The sequence below is a fragment of the Hemiscyllium ocellatum genome, chromosome 25 (assembly GCF_020745735.1).
Source record: "Hemiscyllium ocellatum isolate sHemOce1 chromosome 25, sHemOce1.pat.X.cur, whole genome shotgun sequence".
Taxonomy (NCBI): domain Eukaryota; kingdom Metazoa; phylum Chordata; class Chondrichthyes; order Orectolobiformes; family Hemiscylliidae; genus Hemiscyllium; species Hemiscyllium ocellatum.
The window spans coordinates 43816334-43834981 of NC_083425.1; the positions used below are offsets into that span (position 1 = coordinate 43816334).

The window sequence follows — 18648 nt, forward strand, 5'->3', positions numbered from 1 at the left end:
CTTGAATGTCCCTCACCACTATTCCCTATTACGCCTGCCTGCTTCTACTAAGGTTGTGCGCTCCCTAGAATTTGGTTTCTTTCCACGTTCTTCCAGAAACTGTGCTTTTCTCTTGCTTCATCACCTCTACTTTCTTCACAGTTATAACTCATCACACTCCTCACTTCCTGCTAACTTCATGTTATTTAGCAAAACAAAAAACCAAGACTGATGAGCAGATGAATCAAACGTCAAAATATTACTTAATATTATACCAGATACATGTGCAAAAGATAGAGGGAAAGATACAATTTATAGTCAACACAGGCTCTTCTTTTTTTTCATTTCACTACTTATGCTAACGAAGACTTCATAACTTTAACAAAATTACGCTGCAATTGTCTTCCATTAATTTGAGGTCTCCAAAGGCACCTGTTCGCTCTCCAAATCAGATTAATACCATTTTCTTTGCCAACCTCCAACCTTGTTGGTTGGAACAATCGCATCATTGAGCAAATGTTATAAAAGAGCATTCATAGAATCATAGAATCCCTGCAGTGTGGAAGCAGCACATTCCACCCATTGAGTCCACACAGACCCTCTGAAGAGCGTCCCACCCAGAACCAGACCCCAATCTATCCCTGTAACTCTGCACTTCCCATGACCAATCCACCTAACCTACACATCTTTGGATTGTGGGAGGAAACCGGAGCATCCGGAGGAAACTCTCACAGACAGGGGGTGAACGTGGGTGGCACAATGGCTTGCACTGCTGCATCACAACATCAGGGTCCCGGGTTCGATTCCCGCCTCGGGCATCTGTCTGTGTGGAGTTTCCACATTCTCCCAGTGTCTGCTTGGGTTTCCTCCCACAATCCAAAGACATGCAGGCCATGCTAAGTTGTCCCATAGTGTTAGGTACATGAGTCAGGGATAAGTGTTGGGTGGGGGAATGGGTCTGGGTGGGTTACTCTTCGAAACGTTGCTAATTCCGTACTGTAGGCAATCTAACATGCAAACTCCATACAGGCAGTCACCCGAGGGTGGAATTGAACACAGGTCATTGGTGCTGTGAAGCAGCAGTGTCAACCACTGAGGCATCATACTGCCCAATTGGAATTGGAACGAGTTGGCTAAAAACAACTTGATGTTGATAACCATAAGTGGAAAATGCAAAATTCATCAGGTATCCATTTACTTGGAAACATGTACCAGTGATACAACACTTAATCATGTAAAAATGAGGACTATCTCTAAGAGTTTCAGAGGCAGGTAGAACACATTCATTGCCTTATTACTAAGAATCAAACTCCAGGCTTCAGCTTCTGCTGTGTAAAGTGTACACTGAGTATGCCCACTATTCAGTATACTGAACTTTCTTACAATTTTTTTTTTCATATTTGGAATGTCACATCACCATTCATTAGGAAATAAAATCTGAAACTAAAAGGCTCAAGATGTACATCTTAAAAGCATGTAGGTATTACAATACCAATGCTTAGGAGAGTAGGAAAGTGGTGAAGGGCAGGAAATGATTTGTGCTTTGACCTATCTGAACATGTCCCTCATGACGTTAAAATATATCACTTCTCATTTGAAAATGAATATCTACTTCAATACTGAGGGAAAAAATGACTAAAACACCATTTAGAAGAGAATTAGTTAAATATTAATCATACATTTTACATATGGGGAAGGTACAAGGAATAGGGTTCAGAAAATTATTCCATTTGAAGAGCAACAATAAGGCTAAATCACTTACCCTTGCGCAATAATCTTTATGATTCTGTAAGAATCTGACACAGCACATCAGTTATGCCATATCAGACAAATCATCCCTTCTGTACAGATTTGAAAACTGTACAAACTGAAAATAAGAAAAGTAATTGAACCACAGAAATTAGAAGGTCCCAGATCATGCTGTGACCTTGTCAGAGTTAGCTATTTGGACAGGCAGGTATTCTGGCCCCTAAATCATTCACCCAAGTTTTGGCAGACAAACAAATCAGCTCAATTGGCCACTAATTCCTGTTGGAAATGCACTCTATAGTCTTACAGTCCACCAACTCTGCCCAGGCTCAAGTATAGAGAACTGAATGAACAACTTCATTGAAGGCAGAAAAATCTCCAGTCAGGATGACCTCCTGTCATTTATACATATTGCCACCAAAGCATTACCAAACAAAATTCACACAACTACATCAAGTTATTCAGACACGTGGGAAAGAGATACATTTGAAGCAGTATCTTTAAAGGAAGACAGACAATCAGAGGAAAGAATTCCAAACTAGCCATGTCAAGGCATTTGCAGTAACACTGAAATAGTCGAAATCAGGGATATTTAAGGGGAGTTACAGATCTTCAACACTTCTAGGACTGGAGGATGTAATTGGGATAGAGAATGTACTTGTTCATGGAGGCACTTGATACAAGAGTAAAAGCATTACATTCAAAGCTCATTCTGATCTGGAACCAACCTGAGTCAGTGAACACTGGGCAACAGGCGAGTGGCTCTTGGTGTGAGATAGGGTGCAGGCAGCAGAATTGAAGTTTATTGCAGTTTAAAGTGGTAGACTGTTTGAGTGAGCCTGGGAATCGTCAAGGTTGGAAGTAACAAAGGTACTGATGAGGGTTTCAGCCAACAATGGGCTCAAAGTTTGACTACATTGCAGAGGTGAAAGTTCATAGTTTTGGTGATGAAGAGAATAACAAGTCCAAGATTTTACCAAGATATAGAATGGCAAAGTCAGCTTCACCCTCACAAAGTTAGCCACAGCATGCAATTAATGGATAGAGAAACATAAAAGGATATTTGACCGATGACAATAGCCTAATTTACTTCACTATTTGGCTGAAAAATTTCTGCTCATCCAAAACTGAACACCAGACAAACAGGATAAGACCGAGGTAATAGAGTGGCTGAACTGGGTGTTGTCAGTGCACTTATGGAGTGTAATGTTTGTGTTTGGGTAGTGTTGTTGGGACAGTGTATGAGTGAAAAAGGAAGATCAGGATAGAATCGTTAAGGTCTCTAGAGGAAGGAGGAAGAGAGGTTATTGCAGGAGTGATACAAATGGACAGACAGGAATGAAAGCAAGAAAGCATGAAGTCGAACCCAACTGGAAACCAAAAGGCAAGCACTGGAGTAGGATGATGTTAAAAAAAATCTCTGATAAAAGGCTTATGCCTGAAATGCCGATTTGCCTGCTCGCTGGATGCTGCCTGACCTGCTGTGCTTTTCTAGCGCCACAACCACCTGATGAAGTAGCAGTGCTCTGAAAGCTAGTGCTTCCAATTAAACCTGTTGGACTATAACCTGGTGTTGTGTGATTTTTAACTAAAATGCATCACTTCACATTTCTCTGCATACAGCTTCATCTGCCATACTTCTGTCCATTTTGGCATTCAGTCTGTCTTCCTCAAACCTAAAACCAGCTTCATCACTAATGCCAACTTTGCAAAACTTTGCATCCTTTGCAAATGCTGGCCTTTCCGTCGACTCGAGGGTAGGTTTTTAAAAATTGAAAGCAGGTGTGGACTGTCCCTTGGGGAACACAATTACAAATCATGTTCCAGTCTGAAAAATATTTGCTCACTGCCATACTCTCCTTTCTGACTCTGATCCATTTTTTAAAATATCTATGCCACCAATTGTCATTTAATTCCAAGGACTCCCATCTGTTTAAGAAGCTTTAAATGTCTTCTCAACGGTCATAAGCATAACATATATGGCATTAGCTGAACCAACCATCTGTGTTACCATAGCAAAGGACATACTCAACAGTCAGACACAATTTGCCTGTAAAAAAATATATGCTATCCTTAAATAGCCTATATATTTGAAATCAAAGTTCATTTTGCCTCTAATACTGGTTTCCAATAAAATTCCCTGTTTCCTTGAATAGCTGTAAGACATAAACAGCTGTCTGCCATTATTCCTGTTCCCAAGAAGGTGTAAGCAATGCCTCTGCAATGTCTACCTTTTGAGGGGTTTTGTACCAACAGTACTGAGTACTGCGTGCAAATTTTAAAGCCAAGAATCCCTATTCCACCAGTACCAAATATAGACTTTAGTCGCAGTATCTCTATTCTGCCAGTGTTACGCACATTCAACTTCTGTCCATTTCCAAGCCCTTCAAAGTGTGAGTATGCTGTCTACATTAGAACACTGATTAACTAGAACGAAATGGACTCATTCACTGAAGAAGGAAGCTTAAAGAGATTTAAGCAGCGTGAAGAATTCATGACCTGCATGAAGGTTGTCATAGTTACATTGATGCCGACTTCTGAAAAAGCAAGTTTGGACTTGAAGACTAATAGATCTCTAGTTACCAGCTGCTAATCATAAACAAATGCAAGACCCAGGGAGTCAGTGATGGCATTGTTCCTGATGTTATTCTTTCTATTTCAGCCACTTTCAGAAAGAATCCTGCTGTCTGCTCTTTTACTGACTCCAAATAGTAACAAATGAGATATTGATTGTTTCAGAAGTTATGACTCATCAAAATTGACTTTTAAAAGCTCCAGGATATGTTTGCACAAAAATGGATTGGAACCCTTTCTATGTGAGATGGCCTTTTGGTGATATTTTCAACTATGATAACCAGACCACCACTTTAACAATTTAATTCAATCATTTAATGACAAACATGACCTTTTCACATTCTTGTCCTCAAACTTAATCTGGATGAAAACTCAGAGAATTCTTCCAACAACTCCAACATCTATCAACAACATTCGAAGCAAGGAAATTCTAATTGCCCCATTGGAAGTGAAAGTCTATCAATGATCCAAGTGGAATATAATTTCCAGTTGCTTCTCAAATCTCAGATCTCTACTTGGTCATTTTGTGAATTCAATCTCAACTTTATCCTCTCCCAAGCACCATCTTCTCCCATGCACCATTTGTTTGGGGCAAAGAGAGATTTAAAAGCAAGGTTCCTATATACTGAAAATATGTTTATGATTGTGCAATATTACAGGATTCACATGTCAGTCTACTTCTAAGAGTATACTCATGCTATTTTCACCATATTATTGCATGGCGAATAAAGGAATAAAGTTACTATATTATTTTTAACTGAAATCGTTTGATGCATAACACTGGACTGGAAGTATGTTGCTCAATGCAGCTCTTCATCATCTAATAGTTCAGTGTTAGACAGGCCCATACGTGCCTGCGAATGCAATGGTAATACATAATTGCTGGCTGCAATAAATGTCTTCAATGCCACAAGATCCACGCCTGATTTCTTATGTTGTGAGGGATAACATACTCTTTGACGCATTGAGTAAAATACCATGCTGGAGGCAAAATCACATCATTTATGACCTGCAGGTACACAACTGATTTGTTCAGATTAGACACAAACACATTACATCAAAAGATCGAGGCATTTAGACAAAGGCAGATTTATGACAGTACACCTAACCACATTAGGTGAAATAGAAAATCTCTGTAGATTCTGCTTCATAGACCCCCTCAGGCAAGAATTAAAGAAATAAGCCTTTCTATTTCTCCCATGAATAAAATTAAAACTAGGAAGAATTGACCTTCATAGAGGTAGTTTGGCATTTCACTATTATAAATGTGTCAGGTTTCAAAATCATACTCACAAAACATAATAGAATATTAACTAAGGACAGAGGAAATACAATCATTACACACTGGATCATTTGACATTGAGTTAAAAAACAATCTTACAGTCATTGGTCACTAAGTCCCAGTGAACAGCTATACAATAAATTGCAAGTGTGCATTCAGTCCAGGTTTTGCACACTTGGTCACTAACAGAGTGACTGGGAGACATTTCATGTGTTGTAGTATTATTTCCAGATCGCAATATGCAATACCACCTTGAAATAAATTAATCATAGCCAGCGACCTTTACTGCGGCACATCACGAGGGTGAAGTCAAATGCAAGGAACGACAAGGGAGACAGTGGCAAATGATTTGGACTACAACATTCTGTCTGGAGAGCAGTGGTAGCAAACTTAATTTTAACTTTTGAAGGGAACTGGATAAATACTCAAAGTGGCAAAGTGGACAAAGGGCAGTAGTGGTGTGACCAACTGGGTAGTTCTTTCAAAGAGGAGCTAACAATCACATGGACTGAAAGACTTCTTTCAGTGCTGTTTCATTCGACAATTGCATGTAACAAAGAGCCTTGACGCACCTGCACAGCTACCACAGACAGCACCTCAACGCAGATCCTGTTGAACTCATCAAAGCAGCCCCAGGCACCAGTCTGCGCTAGACCTTTGTAAATATTACCACAGGACTGTGGGGAAAGAAAACAAAAACAAGAGTCAATATTGTGAAGTGATACACTTTGGTTGTAATGACAAGGAGAGGCAAAACAAATTGAATTAAACAAATCTAAACGGAGTGCAAAATGGAAGACCTGATGGTGTATGTCAACAAATCTTTGAGGGTGGCAAGATGAATTGAGAGTGCTTCGAAAGCACTTAAGTTCATTGACTTTGTTAATAAAAAGCAAAGAGAACAAAGTAAAGATGAATCACTCTGAAACATCAGTTAGGCCTCAGCTAGAGAAATCTTTTCCTGATTCTGGAGAAAGAATGCAGAACGAGATTTACTGGAATTGTACCAGTGATGAAGGACTCCAGTTTTGTGGAGAGACCAGAGAAGTTTGAAATGCTTTCCTTGGAGTAGAAAGAGTTAAGAGAAGATACAAGCAGAAAAGTGCTCGAGGAACTCAACAGACCTGGCAGCATCTGAGGGAGAGAAATAGAGTTAGCATTTCAGGTCCTCTGGAACTCAGAATGAGGAAGAGGGATGGAATCCTAGGGAATGGGAGGAGAGAAAGGATTCAAAGGGTTATTCCGTACTTGTTATTATTGGAGCTTGCATTCCTTAATACTGGGAAGGAAAAGGAAGTATTTCTCCTTAAGGCGTCAAGGAAAGACATGAAGCTGGAGACGAGGACAACTTTGAGGTAGCACAAAGAGATGCTGATGAAGACAGAGATCAATAGTGTGCATGTGATTTCGTAAACTATCAAATGTGGGTCTTAGGATATGGCAAAGACTAGCTGTCCAAGAAGGATTGTAATTCAGAGAGATAAATGTAATAGAGGGTGGATTCAAAACATGAAAGATGGAATTTCAATTGGAATCCATGTAGAGTACGTTCCTCAATCACAGAGGAAGACGTTGTTGTGAAAGTGAATTTTGGCAAACACTTTATCAAACACTGGCAGAGAGATGGATAGCAATGAATGTAAATAAGTTCAGAGGTTGAAACGGAAATCTGTTGGATAGAAATGCAGAACGTCTGTAAAGTGGGCATATCTGGAAGAGAAATGGCAGTGAATTAAACAGTAAAATAGATAGAAAGAACTGTGGATGATGGACGTCTGAAATAAAAACAAAGTGTTGGAGAAACTCAGCTGGCCCTGCAGCACCTGTGTAGAGAGAAACAGTGAACGCATCAACATTTCTTTGGCACTTGGGTTAAGAGGAGATTTGATCATGGTGTTCGAAAATTATGAATAGCTTATAGAATCACACAGCATAGAAACAGGCCCTTCAGCCCAACATGTCTATTCTGACCAACAAACTACACTAATCCCATTTACCTGCGCTTCCACAGCCATTCCATTAATCCCATTCCACAGCCTCCTTTACCCTGGCATTTTAAATACTCAGCCAGGTGCTTCTTAAATGTTGCAAGCATACCTACCTCCACCGCCCTCTCAGGCAGCATGTTCCATATAGAGTAATGTTCCTCAGATCTCCTCTAAATCACTTGGCCCTCACCTTAAACTAAGGCCCTCTGGTCTTAGACACATCTGTTATGAGAAAAAGACTCTCACGATCGGATACCCTGCCAGCCTCCTATGTTCCAAATAAAACAAACCCAGCCTATCCAATAACTCCTCATAACTGAGACTTATTAATCCCAGGCAATACCCTGGTGAATCAACTCTGCACCATTTCCGGTGCAATCACATCCTTCCAACAGTGTGACAACCACACATGCACACAGCATTGCATCTGTGACCTAGCCAATGTTTTAGGGATGTAACAGAACTTCCTTGCTCCTATACTCTACTCCCCACCTAATAAAGAAAAGCATCCTGTATGCCTTCTTCACCACCCTGTCCACCTGTGCTGACACCTCTGGGATCTCTGGACTTGTACACCATGGTTACCTTATTCTTCAGTACTCCCTAAAGACACACTATTCAATGTCTGGATCCTACCCTTATTGTACCACCCAAAATGCATAATCTCGCACTAATCAGGATTAAATTCCATCTTCCATTTACGAGCTCATCAAAATCAGATGGCAGTCCTGTGTCCATCCTCCTCATTATCAACAACACTACCAATTTTCATGTCATCTGCGAACTTACAAATTAACCTTTGTATTCACATTATTAATTACATAACAAATGAATCGATACTGAATTGAAAGCATTTCAAGTTGTGGGATATTGCCCAGATTTTTTAGTCTCCAACCCTGAAAGGTATATTGGGATTCCTCGGAGGTCCAGAAGCAATGACTATATTTTATATACTTCAATCAAATACCCTGCTAGCCTCCTCTGTTCCAGAGAGAAAGAAAAAACAGTCTACCAGTCTCTCCTCATATCTGAGACTACTTAATCCCAGGCAACATCCTGGTGAATCAACTCTACACCATCTCTAGTGTAATCACGTCCTTCTGATAGTGTTGTAATTACTAAAGTCTTTTAAATCTGATATCTGTAACCCTCCAAAAATATCCCCATCATTGCACAATTCAGAAGGTTCTGACTTACTTACCTGAATAGTTAGCCAGGAAATGTTAAGAGAGCTTAAAACCAACTCTGGAGACTAACTATGAAACTATGGCTCCTTCAAACATTCATGTTAACCCACTACCACTGCGACCACACCAGATACTCAATCACCACCCATTATACCACTGAGTGCCATATACTCAGAATTACCATCTTTCAGACGAGATGAAAGCAGGGCCCCAACTGCCTTGGAAAATACAACTGAAATACACTATTGATTAAGAGCAGGGGTGTTCTACAATATTCTGAATAAGATTGCAGCAATTATCTGAGTAATTAAGGACTACCAATTTCAGACTGAGTTGAGGAGCAATTTCTTCTCCCAGGGGGTTGCCACAGAGAGCTATGGGGCCAGAATGCTTGTGTATACTTAAGGCTGAGATAGATAGATAGTATCAGTCAGGGAGTCAAGGGTTATGGGAAAAGGAAAGGAAAGTGGATGTGAGGAGTGTCAGATCAGCCAAGATTCTAATGAATGGTGGAACAGACTTGAGGAGCCAAATGGCTTGCTGCTGCTCCTATTTCTTATGGTCTTCTGATCTAATAGTCAACTATCAACCAACATCACCAAAACAAAATGTCCAGTTGTTTTCACATTGCCATTTGAAGGATCTTGTTGTGCATGAAATTGGCCACCACATTTCCTCCATAGTAAAACGAGAAGCAATTCAAATGTACATCATCTGCCGTACATTTCTGAGGTCCTGCTTGGAAATACGTAACTGCAAGTTCTTGATTTCACAATTACATTGTTGTTTTTCCTGGTGGGCTCATAATTTCAATCTCATTCAATATAATGCACACTTAATTCCTGGTTGCAAGTGATTTGAGAATGTTATAGGTTTAATTTAATCTAATCTACAATTAAGAAATATCCAGTACCTTCAACTTAAATGATACTGGAATTTTAACTTGATGATTGTTTGGACTTATCTTAAAATAGAGAAGAAAGTGTGTTCTATTAACTAAGTGGGCAGTTTACAAAAGACACAGATTCTCAAGCTGTCTTCAAAAATGTTTTCCATCTCACCTCTGTGTTCCACTGAGTAAGGCTTGTGTTACAGTAATACAAGTTTTCTGTCTTTTTAAAATTGCAATCATGATTAAAAAAAACCCATTTGGAACACTAGGTCAACACAATAACATAGCTCTGCTGCTAACTGTATTGCCACACCTCTGCAGTGTATGAACAACTGGTTTTAGAATAAGCTTTACAACAGTAATTAATATTTTAGCTGTGCACATTAAGTTTTGAAATATTCCAACTCAGCACAAAATTTAACCAATGTAGAACAAATTGCCAAATACCTATTACAATAACAAGCACAGGAATAATCTAGGCTTCTTCTCTCCAAACTTCTTTCAAACCGTTTAGTCTCTCGGGTTCTGATGTACCACAAGGCTCACATCTCCATGGCAACACTGCTTCTTTAATTCTGATTTAACAAGTTCCTATTCACAACAGTCTGTTCACCATATAATGCCTGACTCAACTGATAGATTGCGTCAAGAGATATCAAAGGTATTATGAAAATGGTTATTGAGTTGTCAAAATATATCTGACGCTCTAAGTATATAGCCATATAATTATTTGCATTGACACTGGAGGATTTGTATCGATAATCTGCACTGAAGTCGGTTCTTTTTCTATCTTCAATGAGTTAATGCTGAACATTTTTGTTTAACAAGTTTGTCACTTGACTGACACTTACCTGTTCAAGCCATAGTAGTTGTCAAACTGCGTGATTCACTCAAAATTGTACTCTGCAGACACCTCAAGCATTCCAGCATAAATCACCCGTCTTTATGTCATTTGACACAAGAATAATAGGTTTCCAAGTAACTTGATTTGAGGGAGTACACCCATTCCACTGGGGCATTACCAATGTATATTATACTGTATACATACATATTATCACAAGAATTCCTCAGACAGGAAAAGGTTAAAATAACATCAAAATATTGTCAGCTGTATTGGTTTGTGTTGATTAGGTCTATTTATTAAGTCTATTTGCAAAACTGCAGATTTGACTCAATTGTGACCTAGAGCAGTGCAACACATAAATGCCCCTTCCCAGCAAAATATCTTGCAATGGTGAGTGACAATTGATGGCAAAACCACAGAGTGATCCTAAATTAGGAGAGCCAGTCATACTGATCAGATCTCTAGCAGTTTAATATAGAAAAGTATATGCAGGCATTTTAAAGTCAATTGGCAAGGATGCCTCAATTCCACAATGGTATGGGCTGAGTTAGTTTCCACATCATAGCTCATATACTGCCGTATGGGGCTTAATTCAGTGTACTTGAAATATATCTTTCAAACAAACCATTACTGACTCATGATCACAGCCCTAAATATATTGCATTCAGGATAAATCTCGTCAGTGCTTAAACACCTGTAAATTTTATATGACATCCAAGTATCAAAGCATCATTTTAGCTGGTAAACAGACAACACACATGATATACATACAGAACATATAGCACTGAAACGCAAAGACTGTATGAAATTGGGGATTATTGCAATTATGATAGACCCACCCAGGAAACTATACAAGTTTGGCAACAATTTCAGAGTTGCAATGCCAGACATCACAACAGTCCCTCAGATTTATCCTTCAAAGATCTTTCAGGAAATTCCAGCGATGCCACCAGGAGCCAGATTGGGAAGGAGATGGATATTGAAAGGTCACCTGCTGGAGTGGCTAATGATTAGGAAGAGGTCACTGTTCAGTGAGTGTTGGCCCTGGAGTGCTCTGGGTCCCAAGGCAAGACAGGACATGTGAAAATCTGAAAATCAATGTGCAACGGTACCTCCCCCAGTCAGCATGTCTGCACCTTTAAGAGACATACTCATGACATCACCACTGTATTCTAGCATGTGACCTGAGAGAACAAGTGTCTCAGAATCCACCTTACCCCTGGATCACTTGAAGCACGATGCTCAACTGTGATCTAATTATCACAGCAGGTAAATTACCTGCTAGAGGCAAAATCATATCACAGGGTGGGAACACCTAGTAAAGGAGATTAAATTCCATGACCTGGAAAATCAGGAGCAACATGGAAATGACAGAGCGAGGATCACCATGATCTGTACAACAATAATGATATAGTAATATTATCAGATATGTTGTCAAGTTGCAACGCTCTCAGTGTATGATTTCATAGCTTCATAGCTTGATATGGCAAAATGATCACTCTGCAAGACTATCCTGGGTTACCTTTTAAGACAATTGTACTGAATTAAACCAATCTAATGAATGTCATCATACCAACTTAATCAATTTCCCATGTGGTTTTTATAATTATAGCACTGCTGCCAAGTCTCATGCTCAACCTTTATCATTTTGCTTAATTAATGCAGATCCTGTGTATAAATCACATGAGCTTAGAACCTAACAGCATGTTTTACCCACCAGTTAAAGTGATCCTTTGGCACTTATAGATGACCCAAAAATTACAGATGTGACCCGACTGCTCTGATTTGCCAAGATTACTACATTACTTCAGGCAATTACATTTCCCACAGTGAAAAACTGTGTAGGTACCCAATTGAAGTTCCCTAATTAAGTCCAACAGGTTACTATTTAGATAGAAGCACAGTCAAAGAATACCAGAGTCTTACCAAAATCTCTCTCAAATGTTTCTCCCCAATCTGGTGATTTGACTCTCACTGTGAGAAGTTAATGTGGAACGCTACAGTAAAAATCAAAGCCATGAAGACAAAATGAAGAGGATATGTCAATGGAACATGGAAGGGATAAACTTCCCAGAGGGTAAAACCAGCAAACACTCAATAATATTTGGAATAAAAGCAAAGTTCTGGAGAAACTCAGCACCACCATCCATTGAGAGAATGACAGAGTTAAGGCTGTGAGGCAGAAGTGACTCTTCTTTGGAACTGAACAGTAATAACTGAACACGAACATCCTGAGCATATCAGAGCTCCATTCTGAGGTGTGCAAGGTGAGATGGACCAGAACGCATCATTCACAATTTATACTGTGTGTTTACCTGACGAGGTTACAAACATTGGGTGACAATTAGTGGAGATCTGATACCTTGTAATCCATCTGTTCAGAGCAGTTAAAAACGTAGACCATGATTCCCAGTGCTCGGCCCAAGTCCTTGGTAGTTTCAGTCTTCCCTGTTCCTGCGGGCCCAGCTGGAGCTCCACTCATTGTCAGGTGCAGAGACTGGGTCAAGGTGATGTAACATCTGAAGGTAGGCAGTGAAATAAGAACACACAAACACACGAGCGGTGAGAACAGGGGAAAGCACAACAGCGGCAAAATCACTGCAGAGCAGATAGATTATGGTCAGTACCAAAATGAAGATTTTCAACAAGCTTAAAATGGAGACAAATTGACAATAGGCCAAATTAAAAGAATCCCTCAGTGCAAAGGCTGGACTTGCAAATAGAATAGCGAGGTAAAAGCTTTCAGATTCATTCACAATAAAGTCACGTGTGAGTCAGAGGCTGCCAAGGTGGTTTGCACTGCAGTCGCATTGCGCCAGGCACCTGGGTTCAATTCCAGCCTCAAGCAACTGTCAATGTCGAGTTTATACATTCTCCCCATGTCTATGTGGGTTTTCTCTGGGTGCTCCAGTTTCCTCCCACAGTCCAAAGATGTGGGGGTTAGATGGATTAACCATGCTGAAGTATCTGCAGTATCTGCGGATGCGAGGGCTAGGCAGACGGTAAATGCAAGGTTACAGGGTAAGGGCAAGGGGGTTGCGTCTGGGTGGGTTGATCTTCAGAGGGTCAATGCAGACATGATGGGCTGAATGGCTTTTTTTGCACTGTAGGGATTCTATGAGCTTGTTTTGCATTGGACAAGCTAATTGGACCAAACTGCACAATTATCTCCATTTAACTTGTGTTAGAGAATAATGATCTGTAATGTCAAAGGAAGCAGAGAGCATAGGAGGAATAGAAAAGAATTAAAAACTCTACTCTTAAATCCTTCAATATGGAACACTAATGTAGGCAGATCTTGTCCTAATATAGCCAGGCCTTTAGGTGATTTGTTTCTGATATAACCACTCATTATTCAGCTAGTCCATCACCATTTAGAGTTCAGTACTGGTGGAAAACACTAGCTAGATTTCACTGCAGACATTCATAGTTTGCATCTTCAGGGTTAATTCCCTGAAGTGTTTTTTTTTTATTTGTTGACATTTACGGATGTCACTAGCTAAGTCAGTATTTATTCTCATCCCTAATTCCTTATGAGTTGGCAGTGGAAAGGACTGCCTTAGGATCTGACCATTATGATGTGAAATTAAAACACAGAAGACCTATGCAATATATATTTCTGAAGATACATCTCATTTACTAGTTTTATTGTCTGGGCACACTTACTTAGTACCTACACTGAGAAATTTAGGAAGCTACTTATTGCCTGTTAAATGAGCACTATAATATACAGTCCAAATTCAAAGTGACTATTTTTTCAAGAATACAGTGAAAACTTGCAACAATTAGGACACACTTCTCATTATCCATCATTAAATCAGGTCCAATTTCTCATTTCAAATGTGACAATTAAAGAGCAACACTCAGATCCTAATTCTGCTTTTGTGTTGGTTGTGTTGAGATCATAGATCAGCATCAGTATTCTGTCAACATATGGTTAAGAATATGATCACAATTCAGTAATCTGATTTTAAAATGCTGATCGGGGGATAGACATTGCACAGGATACCTGGGATAACTCACAGTTTTTCCTCCATACAATGCCATGAGATCTTTTACCTTAACAGGCTGATGAAGCCATGATTTAGCATCTCATCCAAAAGACAACACCCCTGACAGTGCGCTGGTCCCTTGGTGTTACACTGGAGTATTCACCTTGTTTACGTGCTCAAGTTCTGAACTGGGACTTAATACCAGACCATATGGTTCAAGGGCAAAAGTGCTGCCAACTGAGTCATAGCTGACAGCATAGTAGGCATCAAATCCAAACTTATTCCCTCCTTCCCCTGGAAAGCTCTCACAACATTTCTCATAATTTCATATTTCAATGCTGCAGAGATGCCACTTCACAGGAGTATCTTTCCAGCATAGCCAATACTGGGCACAGTGCCCACTGTGTAACCCATGAGCCATGCCAGGAGAAGATTGAGCACACAGGATGGCAAAAAAAAGCCCAACATCAAAGGTCGCACATGCTTTGCTCCAATAAAAGTTATGATTGAATTTGTTCAGATTGCCATTTCACATAAGCTGCAGATAATCATCACTCTGAAGCTCTGGATATAGCCCCAGAAGCCGAAACAATATGATGATGATGATAAGATATCAGCTTTCACACAAGATACGCTCCGAGACATGCAGTGCAACATAGCAAGGAAATAAATCATAACTCTCAATAATTTAATTCCTTCACGTAAATGAGTTACTCAGCATCCCTGGCGTCATTTTATTGAGTTACAGATGATATAATCTTATTGAACTGTATTGGTGATACTAACAAGTTGACACTAAATTAATGCATTGTCAGTATGATAAATAAATGTGGGTATTAGGCGAGAAATTCAGAGCCAGCACAGATTAGAACACTCTAAGGAACTTATTCACGTTATTAGATTCACAAGGAGATGGCCAAAAAGAAATTAAATAACCAACGTAATTATGATCATAACCAATCTCTGCCAAAAAGTAAAACAACATAACAGCTGAGAAACAGTTGTGCAGAGATATATTAATGCAGTTATCTGCTGTAACAGATGCATTACGTAGAGAATAGCAGGAGTCAAGTGTAGGCTCACAAATGGATCTCCTGGCTTTCCGTCAAGTGTAATCCAGAAAGAAACTTTGCAAGAGGAGGTTTTGCCTTGCAGGTAAGATGAAGAGACTGTACAGCATCGCTCTTTAATAGCACCAATCTCACTCGGTTTGGAAACTGCTTTCCAGCAGAGGAAAAAACTTCCAAAATATGTCAGATTGAGCCCAAGAATTACCCCCTGCTCCAGAAATGACTGTTTGAAAAGAATCTTCAGGAGTAATATCAGGCACTTAGATTTGAGGTATTATCAGTCCTGGGACTAGGGAATCACTTAAACTGCAGATGCCTGCTGCAGGTCTCCAGGCAACTCACCAGTGCATCATATTCAAAATGAGGCTGCATCCACAACAACAGCCCTCAGGCAGGTCCTGCCGGGGGCAAATCGTCAGGAGTTGAAGGCGGTCAGAGGTGGGGTAGTGACTGAGATAGAGAGGATGTTGAGTTAAGGCAGTCACAATCATGAATGGGAAGGAACTCAGTGGAGGGTCAAGCAATGGACTGAAATGATCCTTGGTATAGTGATGGAGCTGGAAGAAACAGTTAAGCTCCTTGCCACTGTTTATTCAAATATGTTTATTTCAGTAAAATTCTCTCTTATGATTACCTGTTACTTGAATGTGACAAGCTTGGGATAGCCTAGTTTGGAAGTTGTGTGAAATAGTTGATCAGTTTCCTGACTTTACTGTATTTAGTTATTTTATTGAATTTAATTGATTATTTTAGTCTTGTAACTGATCCAAGTTAACTGTGCTCGACTGATTTACCTGGGCAGAGCCTCCAAGAGCTGGATTAAACGAATGCTTCCAGAAAGACTCAAGAAACCTTGCCTATGAACATGTGTGGAGATTTCTCGTAATTCAAGACATAGAATCATAAATTCCCTACAGTGTGAAAACAGGCCATTCAGCCCATCAAATCCAAATAGCATGTCACTCCCTCCTACCCTAACCTTGGAACCCTGCATTTCCCTTGGATAACTCACCTAACCTGCATAACCTGGACACTCTGGGCAATTTAGTATTGCCAATTCACCTAACCTGTACATCTTTAGACTCTGAGAAGAAACCAGAGCACCTGGAGGAAACCTACATAGGGTCAGGAGAACGCGTAAATGAGGGTGGAAGCAAACATAGGTCCCTAGCGTTGTGTGGCAGCAGTGTTAACAACTGAATCACTGTGCCACCCAGCCACTATGCCACCATATATTAAAGCACAGTAAATAAACAAGTCAAACACAAGTTTCAACTAGCACCATTTCTGCATTGCTCTGATGTAAATTGATTAAATGAAATATGCTATAAACCAGCACATGCGCAGCAGTCTGGACCCTATGTACGTACACAAAGAATCTAATACCAGTTTCAGGAAAGGATGCAAGACACTTGTACTTCAGCTGTTATTGATACAATAGTCTGAGAATATCAGGCACAGAACGGCACACACAAAACTTTTGATTTGGATCACCAATTTCTTGGTTCCCAAGTCTTATTTAGTATCCAAGGAAATAAAACAATCGTTACTTGACGCATTAAACTGTAAGCCTTTAATCACATACCTGTCTGTTAGTGGTGTAATTACCAGTCGAGGGGTGTTACCCAGATATTCATAGGAATACAAAAACTGGGCATCGCAAATGTTGGCAAAGCAATGTTTTGTTTCATCGTCCCAGCGATGGCGAAGCTGGGAGAGCCAGACGAAGGCCTGTGAGTTGTCAACCTATGAGAAGAAATGCGAACCCATTAATTGACTAACAAAGCGTGGGCAGCATAAAGCACAAGTATACTTCCATTCTGAGTGGAAACTTCTTCTAGCCTCGTAAAACAAAAAGAAATCCAAAAATAAACTTTCATGGTAGAAAGGGAGGGGCTGTGAGGCAGATGACTGGTTCAAACCAGTCCAGACTAATAGGTATGTCCAACCAAGATAGAGGAAACAAGGAGGAAAGGAAATTGTATGTTCAACCTTTATTGCAAAAAGCTCTCATTGCAATTCTATAGGGCCAGCTCTCACAGACCAGGCTTTCGGAGATTTCTTTTAAGCTGTAGCAGTGAGAGGCTGTTTGGGGTCCCAAAAAAGTTGGAAGTTTTAGGTGAATGATTCATAGCTGCTACTTTCTCTGAAATCTCTCAATGTTGTTTCTTCTTGGTTTGGAGAACTGCAAGCAAGAATCTGTGTCTTAGTCTGCCTTTTTGCCAAGGATTTAAGGAATGTTACTATATTGGAACAGTTAATTAGTATTAGGCACTTGGTCTATTATGTGGTTAAGTTTTCCAACAGTTAATTCTTCTAAATACCTCTTTCCTTTGTTTGTATTTTAACTATAGTGCTTAAATAAATTGGGTTTTGTTTAACATCGAGTAGTGTGACAAGTCACATCACAGCTTGAACAGACACTTCACATCGACCCTGAAAATAAGAAAACATTAGAGTCTGGACTACTTTCTTAACTTATTTTGAGGGGGTCAGGTGTGGTTCATAACACAATAGACTCACCATTATACATGCCTTCTGATATTTATCACCATAGAAATCAGTGGAAATGAAAATCATACAAGGTCACCTGATCGACACAATTGACACCTGATCTGTTAATACTTCAAGTTATTATTAATCCTTCTGTCTTCAGTCCAGTTCCAGCGGTCTCTCTGATACTTGAATACATTGATATGGACTTCACAGCATGAACACTGTCCTCTATTTTGAGTCCATCTTTCCTGACTATCCTCTATTTTGTATACACCACCCCTTAATCCCTCCAGGTTCTGATGGCGTGCACTTGCCCTCAGCAGACCTAACCTATTTTTGACTTCTCACACCTATTAATAACACCTATGTTGCAACTTGATTACTCCATCACTACCATTAACACTCCCTTTATCATTTGCTGTGGGCCACCTCGTCATCTGTTCCTCTCGCTCTTCCTCCCGCTTTGTCAACAGTATGAAAATATTTCCCAGGCTCTTCAGTTCCAAAGAAGAATCACTGGACACAAAACATGAATTTGGTTTCTCTCTCCTTAGATGCTAAGAGATCTGCTGAGTTTTTCAAGCACTTTCCGTAT

The 18648-nt window shown here is 39.9% G+C and overlaps 1 protein-coding gene across 3 annotated transcripts in view; it reads right to left on the reverse strand.

The window, feature by feature from the left end:
- The window catches only part of LOC132827851 (dynein axonemal heavy chain 9-like), a 504454-nt gene that overhangs the window by 367680 nt on the left and 118126 nt on the right, over positions 1-18648 (reverse strand). For all 3 annotated transcript variants that reach the window (XM_060844602.1, XM_060844601.1, XM_060844600.1), the window contains 3 exons: positions 17143-17303; positions 12858-13014; positions 6157-6261 (listed from right to left, as the gene is read on the reverse strand). In XM_060844602.1, coding sequence (XP_060700585.1) covers positions 6157-6261; positions 12858-13014; positions 17143-17303 — 423 coding nt within the window. The remainder of the gene's footprint in view (positions 1-6156; positions 6262-12857; positions 13015-17142; positions 17304-18648) is intronic.